We start from the raw sequence: 9581 nt of genomic DNA on the forward strand, positions 1-9581 counted from the left end.
AATCATGACAAGAGAACCTACCCAAATGACCCTGATCAAAAGTTTACATACCCTGGAATGATTGGCTTTGGTACAGACACAAAAGGTACCACACACACAGGTTAAAAGGGAAATCTATTTCTCACATTTGTGGCTTTTTAAATCACAATTAGTGACTGTGTATAACTAGTCAATGAGTTTGTTAGCTCTCACATGAATGCACTAAGCAGGCTAGACACTGGGCCATGAGGAGGTAGAAAGGAACAGTCAAAAGACCTGCGTAACAAGGTAATGAAACTTTACAAAGATGGAAAAGGTTTTAAAACAATATCCAAAGCCTTGAATATGTCAGTCAGTGCTGTTCAATCACTTAATAAGAAGTGGAAAATGTGGGGATCTCTTGATACCAAGCCAAGGTCAGGTAGATCAAGAAAGATTTCAGCCATAGCTGCCACAGGAACTGTTCGAGATACAAAGAAAACCCGCAGGTAACCTAAGGAGAAATACAGGCTGCTCTGAAAAAAGATGGTGTGGTTGTTTTTAAGGAGGACAATACGATGATACTTGAACAAAAAACAAGCTGTATGGTCAAGTTGCCAGAAAGAAGCCTTTACTGTACACGTTCCACAGAAAAGCCTGGTTACAACATGTCCAACAACACCTTGACATGCCTCATTGGCTTTTGTGTGGCATTGGCGCAGTAAAGGCTTCCTTCTGGAAGTTCAATCATGCAGCTCTTTTTTGTTCAAGTATCGTTGAATTGTGCTCCTTAAAAACAACCACACTCTCTTTTTGGAGAGCAGCTGGTTTTACTTCTGGGGTTACCTGTGAGTTTTTCTTTGTATCCTGAGCAATTCTTCTGCCAGTTCTGGCTGCAATCTTTCGTGGTCTACCTGACCTTAGCTTGGTATCAAAAGAGCCCCTTAATAAGTGATTAAACAGTACTGACTAGCATATTCAAGGCTTTGGATATCTTTTTATATCCTTTCCCATCTTTGGAAAGTTTCATTGTTACGCAGGACTTTTGACTGTTCTTTTCTACCTTCTGGCTCAGTGTCTAGCCTGCCTAGTGCTTCCATGTGAGAGCTAACAAACTCATTGACTATTTATACACAGACACTAATTGTGATTTAAAAAGCCACAAATGTGGGAAATTAACCTTTAATTGCCATTTTAACCTGTGTGTGCCACCTTCGTGTCTGTGCCAAACATTCCAGGGTATGTAAACTTTTGATTAGGGTCATTTGGGTAGTTTCTGTTGTCATTATGATTTAAATGGAGTAAACACAGTTGATTGATAATAAATGGCTTCAGCCAAACACTAACCATGAGTGAAAGAAATATTTTTGTGTTATCATTCATATTCTCAGAAAAATGGCCAAGAAATCATAAACTCTGTAAACTTATGAGCACAACTGTATATATATATATATATATATATATATATATATATATATATATATATATATATATGTAGCACTAACTCTCGGTGGAGCTGCTGGTTTAAGCGGGCTTGTTACCTTCACTCTCCTTCCCACTGTTTTACCGGCACCGGGTCTAGGGGTTCCGTTGAGTTTACCTCTGGACGACACACGCACCAACACTTGAGTACATTTTCAGTGCTTTATTGAACAATTTTCTACGGAAATAGCAGGAAAGAGGCAGAAGGGAAAATGCAGAAAAAACTCAAATATCTTCTCATAAGGTTCTTGACAAATGTCCTGGTAGGATTTAGATATTATAATAGGATGCGCTTCCCTTGTGGGACACACTCCTTGCTCGCCTGGATAGGCCTCTCTCACTTGCCTAGCAGCCAGTACGTAGCACGAACAAAAGTCTCTGCCACAGACTTGTTTGGGATAAACCGGTACGATCCTCTGCCACAGGATGTATTGGTCTTTTCTGCAATGAACATCAGTCACAGTGCTTGAACCTTTAAGCCAACCCGGCAACACTATGCTGTATAGTTACTTTTAGGATACGTCCTCCAACCGAGTCACCAGGCCCCTCTCCAGACCAGCACGCTGCGTGATCCTTCCATGACGGGTCCTCCCCTGGGATCTCCTCGGTTGTCCAGCTTCCTCCCTTTGGATAGACAGCTCAGGACCATTCCTCGGCTGCTGTGGTAGGCCCCAGACAAACTTCTGGGCCCACCCCTGCGCCACAGCGGCATGGGCCTCTGGAATGGAGGACCACGAGATTGCTCTCTAATGCATAACTGTCGGCCAGGAGGGCCAGCAGGTGGCTGAAAAACGAACCCCTGAATATGGCGTCTGTCCCATAAATACCCTCGCCCAGAATGCAACTCGGAGGACCACCTTCACCGAGTTGTCTCCGGGACAGAAGAACATCCATACGCTTCGACACGTTGCCTTTCCAACACTGACCAGTAATAACAGCGACACCCACCGGTCAGTCTGGAAACACATACAACGTCAGCCAAGCTGGAACAGAGGCAAACTTAACCTATTTAACGAACAAGTTACTAAATTTACCTAACATATGGTAGATCGCAAATCTACCAGCGCTACATATATTTATATATATATATATATATATATATATATATATATATATATATATATATATACTGTATATTTACACTTATTTTGAGTTTACCCTCCCTGTTATTGGTTTACAATACTGCCGTGGTTGTTTTAACCTATTCCCTACCTCTAGAGCTTTCTTGCACATTTTATTAACCTCTTGCCGACCAGCCACCATCATTATACTGCAGCAGGTTGGCACAGCTGCGCCAACCGCCCTAGGTGTACATCAGCTGCTTTAAGAGCTAAAGGGCCGATGCCAATGCCGGAGCCGACTCCAGAGCCAATGCCTGTGGCCGGCGGCCGCAATGTAAGCTGGCTACCTGTGATCGCTCCTCAGAGAGGCAGAATGAGGATCTGTCAACGTAAACAGACAGATCCCCATTCTGTCAGGGAAGTAGAGCGAGATCTGCTGTTCTTAGTAATCAGGAACAGCAATCTCTCTGTACTTCCTGTCAGTGCACTCCCTGTCAGTGCACTCCCCCCACAATCAGAAACACCTCCCTAGGGAACACTTAACCCCTTGATCGCCCCCCTAATGTTAACTCCTTCCCTGTCAGTGACCTTTATACAGTAATCAGTGGCTATTTATAGCACTGATCGCTGTATAAATGTCTGTGGTCCCAGAAAAGTATCAAAAGTGTCCGATCTGTCAGTCAATGGAGTCAGAGGAGGCTTTGTTGCCAGAGCAGTGCCTTTTGCAGTAGAGAGCACAAGAGTGGGGGCTTGTGTAGAGCCAGAGACAGGTGACACAAGAGCAGGTAAGACCCCCCTCACATTGATGGTTTCTAGCCTTTCAAGAATTCAGGTTTGTGGTGGAGCACAGATCCGGGAACCAGCATCAAAACTCTTATGCTTTTTCCTGGGTCCATTGTCTGGGCTTCTCTAGTGTCTCCAGTCCCATCAGCTTAAGGCAAGGTGGAGGGTACCAGTCAGAAGGAATGTATCCTAGATGACAGGCATGAGTACTCCTATTTTTAGTAAATGGGCCCTTTAGGAGTCAAAGCAAGGTTAATGAATGAGAAAGGTGAAAAGCAAATAGGAACCAGAGGAGGGAGTCGGAAGTGTGTGTAGGCTGCCCTTTGCTTTGGTGTCGACAGGAGGTGGTTTATTGCCTGCATGGCTGGGTGTTATGGCTGCTGCTATTGATAATGCTGCTGTGTATTAGGACTTTTATTTGAGCTATGAACATTATGTAGCTGAAGTAAGCCACATATAATATATACAGTATATACTATATGCAGTATAAAACATAAGTTAGGAATTGCACAAACTCCCAATATCTCATTTATATCTTTATTTTTGTTGTGCTATCAAACAAAGTGCTAATACACTAGTAATACAACTCCATGACATAAGAATATTACATTAAAATCATTGTGTGAAAATCAATTCATCAAAAGTGTCCAAAGATGATCATTTAATAAAGTGCACGGTGCAAAATCAGTCCAAATAAAAGGTGACCGGTGCAAGAACATTTTTGAAATAAATGTGTATATCGCCCCAATCTTCTTATGTAACCGTATGCCACTCAACACCCGGGTGCATACCCAACTCACAAACTGCTTACTATCAGGTAATATCTCAGATATATGGAGGCCTGGCTGCACTTTTTAGGAGAGATCCTTGCTGGGATGGATGGATGGATGGATGGCATGTGATGGATCTAAACCTCAATTGGATTCAAATTAGATATCTGCTGCTAGTCCTAATTATAAAGTGAAGATGTGCATGCACTGCCCAACTTTTTATACACAAAGAACAATAGAGCATACGTCATTACTATGTAAATATGGTCAGTCTAAAAGGTACATCTTATTGGCTGAAATACAAGAGGAATGCAGAAACTTGATGCTGAGGCTTGGTTGTAGCTGGTTTTTCTCCTTACTTCCTCATACCTCCAGTGCGAGGGCTGTCTTGGAGCTCTGCATTCTCTTCTAAAGTGACCCCGTTTCCCACAGTTGTAAAAGGTGATACTTTCCCTGGTAATGGGCAGTGGTGGTGGACGAGTGTAGATGGGATCTTCGTCATAGGCTACCATGAGGGGCGTTGTTTTTTTCCCTTTTTGGTTTTCTATACCTCTGGCCACCAACAGTAAATCGGACATTTTCATTGAGCGGTACTCAGGGCGGGCCACCATCAGGCTTTTTCTGATATCCTCTCTGAAACCTGAGACAAAAGCAGTTGATAACGTGTGTGTGAGCTTTTTCATAGTGGAAGAAGCCCAGATCATCAAAGGCCTGTATGAGTCTAGCATGATACTTCTCCACAGACTCCCCTTTATCTTGGGCAATATCTTGGATTGTGGTGGTCTGATCCGCCAATTTCTCCTTTGCCCAGTCACGGAGTTGGGTACAGAATTCCACGCCTGAGGTATAAGAAGTGGCACTTGTCAGACAGGCATCATTGAAGGCCGCCTGCATGACCGGCCAAAAGACATGTCCTGCTTTCATTTGGCATAGGCTGATCAAGTTTCTCCAGGCAGCTGAGGAAGTTTCTTGTATCTGCACTATCCTGCGGTAGAAGGGCATTGGCTGTTTCTCTGGATCAGGCAGACTTGTCACTAAGGCCGCTGCTTGTGATGGGGTAAAAGTGACATACATCACCTGTGCCCCTTCTGGTAACCGAGACTGGTGCTGGGGCGGGGGCTGACTAGGGGCACTGTTCCTTACGGTTGCCAGCATATGCTTGAGATCCTCTCAAAGCTGTAAGTCCGGAGCCGGATTGGGGGTTAAATCAGCAGGTGGCCCTGCTGCCTGCTGTTGGTCTTCCCACTCGGACGCTTCTTCATCATTAATATATCCGGCCTGTGAATGTGGTGCTTCCGTATTGGGGAAGACAGGTGTGTGGTAGGAACCATCCTGGTTTAGAACAGGGAGAACTGGGTATAGGCTGTAGTTTGGCCTTCTGGGTGTACCAAGATGGCCGCTGGCAGGAAGTGCACTGGGTTGGGCAGGAAGTGAAGACCTGGGTGTACTAAGATGGCTGCCGGGCGGAAGTGCACTGGGTTGGGCAGGAAGTTAAGGTATGGGTGCACTAAGATGGTTGCCACAGGAAGTTGTCACAGTGGGTTGTGCTTTAACCTTCCCTCGCGTCCCATTTAAAGTCCCAAGTTCGCTTTCCCCCATTGTTTGCAGTGGGTTGTGCTTGGGCTGGGGTGGTGAGAAGGGAGTGGGCGTTAGGCGGAAGGCAGGGTTGTCCCTCCCCTCCTTTGTTCCACATTCTATAATAGGGCGATGGTTCAGATACATTATCAACTTTGTGATACACATACATAATACAATTGCCATCTTTCTTGATTTCCTCTATCCAACCCTCTTTGTGCAATGCCTTTGCTTTTCTGTGCCAAGCTTCTGCCACATCCAGCAAGCCGTTATCACACAGAATTCCTCTCTGTTCCCTTATCAGAATACGCCACTCCTCCGGCTGCAGTCTGCCAGTACGGTCTTTCAAATCACAAACTTTCGCTACTTTGAACAATTTATTAACTACTTCAGCACCTTCTCTCCTCTTCACAATATCACATGCTAGCATTCCCTTTTCAGGCTTGGTTGTCTTCTGACCCATCCTCCTCCCCCCTCTCTGGGCCTCCCAACTCGTATCCAAGCTGTGTCACCCTCTTCTGTTCCTTCGCTGCAGTCTCAGCTGACAGCTTCAGGGGGGAGTACGAGCAACTAATGGGTTGATATCCCTTCAGCGTTGCTCTCTGTTCTATCTCTTTGAGGGTCTGCCCAAACCCCGTTTCACCAGGTAATGTACATTTAATCTCAGAACAAGCACGTCAGGAGTGGTGGGGAGCAGCAGCTTGTGGCCCAACTGATCCTTCGAGTAGCCACCTTCCCTCACCTTCACCAGTCCCCAACCCCTCTCGTGTATGGCAAACAGTAATCCACAAATACACTCAGAACAGGACATTACACCTGCCACCTTTCGCACAGCGAAACTTCAGCAGCTGAGCTAAGCCCTCAGGGGTCTCTCACACTGTCAACCCCGAGTCAGCGTCCGTAAACGCTTGTTGCAAGGTTCCGTCTTCTCAGGGGCCAATAGCTCACCTGAGTCAGGACACTCAAGAGGTTCCGTCTTCTCAGGGGTCAACAGCTCACCTGTGTCAGGACACTCAATTGCAACTTAACTTTCAGTCTGCTGAGTCGCAATCCTTCAGGACGGCAGACACTGAACAAATAATACACAGTCAGCAGAGACCCAGTGGCAGGTTCATTAAAAAGCCCCAGGTGAGGAATAAAGGTTACCTGCCTCTGAACGATCTCCGGGAGCCAGCAAGACCAGCCAGCCAGACCGGACAGAAACAAGTTGTACAGTGGTAAGAATAAATATGTACTGTTATGCCCTGTACACACGGTCAGATTTTCCGACTGAAAAAGTGAGATCGGATTGTGTTGTCAGAAATTCTGATTGTGTGTGGGCTCCATCGGACTTTTTCGGTCGGAATTTCTGACACACAAAGTTTGAGAGCAGGCTATAAAATTTTCGGACAACAAAATGCGATCGGTTAAATTCCTATTGTGTGTACACAAATCCGACGCACAAAGTGCCACGCATGCTCAGAATAAATTAAGAGACAAAAGCTATTGGCTACTGCCCCGTTTATAGTCCCGACGTACGTGTTTTACGTCACCGCGTTCAGGATGATCGGATTTTCCGACAACTTTGTGCAACCGTGTGTATGCAAGACAAGTTTGAGCCAACATCCGTCGGAAAAATTCCATGGATTTTGTTGTCGGAATGTCCGATCAATGTCTGATCGTGTGTACAGGGCATTAGGATTGCGCAGACCCCCTTGGTCTGTCTCGGCCAGCCACTCGATCCCTCAATCGTGGTCTCCCTTTGGTCGAAGCCTGGAGCCCCACACTCTGGGTGCCAATTGTGATGGATCAAAACCTCAATTGGGTTCAAATTAGATATCTGCTGCTGGTCCTAATTATAAAGTGAAGATATGCGTGTACGCTGGAAGTAATCACTCTGACTGCTCAGTTCAATCACTTGCTAATCTCTGTTTATTGCAGGGCACTGCCCAACTTTTTATACACAAAGAACAATAGAGCAAGAGGAATGCAGAAACTTGATGCTGAGGCTTGGTTGTTGCTGGTTCTTCTCCTTACTTCCTCATACCTCCAGTGCGGGGGCTGTAGGGGGTAGACGCCATCTTTTGGTTCCAAAGCAGAGCTGAGCTGTTTTATCATATAATAAGCAAGGAGTTGCATAGAAACAACATGTGTACACATAAGAAAATAGGCATTTTATGATTATCATTATGTTCATTACATTCCTTCACAGGCGCAGAAAAAGGGCTCCCAGAACACACCTCAGAAGACGCTCAGGGCAATATAGAGATAAAGGATGAACTCATAGTGTAGTAGTGTAAAACTTCACAAATTTATTAAAAAAGAATGCTACTCACACAAGGCAGATAAAATAAGGCATGTAGATAAATCAGCACAGTCATTAACCTAGCATGTGTGATTCTGTCACTGCTGTAGCTCAAACCCGACATCCAGGGGTATTGGAGTATAGCAGTGATAATATCCAAGGTGCCTTTGAAATGCTAGGATCGGTAAGAGGAGCAGGTTAGTTTGCATAAGGCCGTTATCTTGAGAGATCTCTGGATGGCAGCTCTTATATCTTGATTCCGTAGGCTGTAGACTAAGGGATTGAACAAAGGAGTCACCAAGGTGTAAAGTAACGAAAGACTCTTGTTGGCATCAACAGAGTTCTCTTTAGGTGGAAAGATATAGATTGACGACAGAGTGCCATAGTACATGCATACAATAATAAGGTGGGAACTGCATGTGGAGAAGGTCTTCTTTCTACCAGTGTTGGATGGGATCTTAAGGATGACTTTAACGATGGAGATGTAGGTGACAACGATGAACATAAATGGAGACAAAAGAACAGGAAAGGACACCGCAGCTGTGACCATTTCTACAAAATACGTATCGGAGCATGAAAGTCTTATGAGTGGGGCAATGTCACAAAAAAAGTGGTTAATGACGTTAAGGCCACAAAATTTTAACTGCTTTAAGTAAATATAAACTACCAAAGAAAGTGTGAAGCCCACCAACCAGCAGGAGAGGACTATCTGAAGCTGCTGTCCAAAAGTTACGATGATGGCATAATGTAATGGTTTACATATGGCCACATACCTATCATAGGACATGCCAGCCAACAGTAAACACTGGGTAACAGATGGAATTGCAAGCAGCAAAAACTGAGAAATACATCTATCAACAGATAGCCTTCCACTGCCAATCAATATAAGCCACAACATGCTCGGCACAATATTACTTGTGAACAGGATTTCGGACAAGGACAGCTGGCTGAGAAAGAAGTACATAGGAGAGTGGAGACTCTGGTTGGCTACAACTAACATGATGACAAGGACATTGCTGGTCAATGCCATAATGTGAATGATCAGAAAGATGATGAAGAGTGGAATCCTGAGGTTGTGGAGGTCACCGAAGCCCAGAAGGAGAAATTCTATGACCAAAGTCTGGTTCCTCTCCAACACTGAAAACCAAAAGACAGCAGTGTTCAGAAGATCAGCCATAGTAAATAAAAACATCGCCCAAAGTGAATCTGTCACAAAGAGTTTTGAAGCACTGTGCTTGTAAACCGATCCAACCAGTAGCAGCTGTGTAGTCCAAAAGATTTAACAATATGACCGTAATAAAGCCAAACTAGCAGCCATGCTGTTGCTGGCTATAAGGTATTGCATTTAAATAGTTTTTATACATTTTACAAGATATCATATCATACAATGAATGTGGAAGAGAAAGGTTAACCCTGCACACCTGATCATGCAAATATGAGGCTGATGGAGGAGAGATCCAAGGATGCTGGACATCAAATTACACTTTGGTCTGTCTTTATGGAAGAAGTGGCAAAAAATTGACAGCTATAAACTCCTTACCAGATGGTACAGAACTCAAGTAGCATTGCATCTCAAGTTTCCCCAGATGCCTAGCACTTGTTGTCACTGTCAGGAGTTGGAGGGTACTTGTCTTCATATTTTCTGGGAATGCCCAAAGCTGACCAAAT

The 9581-nt window shown here is 44.6% G+C and overlaps 1 protein-coding gene across 1 annotated transcript; it reads right to left on the bottom strand.

Moving 5' to 3' along the window:
* Positions 1-8088: 8088 nt before the first annotated feature.
* On the bottom strand, positions 8089-9045 carry LOC141134145 (olfactory receptor 6B2-like). Its single transcript, XM_073623730.1, has one exon. The coding sequence runs from the start codon at positions 8941-8943 to the stop codon at positions 8089-8091; it is 855 nt and encodes a 284-aa protein (XP_073479831.1). The 5' UTR covers positions 8944-9045.
* Between the last annotated feature and the right edge of the window lie 536 nt (positions 9046-9581).

This window comes from Aquarana catesbeiana, linkage group LG03 (genome assembly GCF_042186555.1).
Source record: "Aquarana catesbeiana isolate 2022-GZ linkage group LG03, ASM4218655v1, whole genome shotgun sequence".
NCBI classification, from domain to species: Eukaryota; Metazoa; Chordata; class Amphibia; order Anura; family Ranidae; genus Aquarana; species Aquarana catesbeiana.

Excerpts from the sequence above, each read along its gene's own strand:
- LOC141134145 (XM_073623730.1), bottom strand. The coding sequence starts at position 8,943 with ATGGCATTGACCAGCAATGTCCTTGTCATCATGTTAGTTGTAGCCAAC.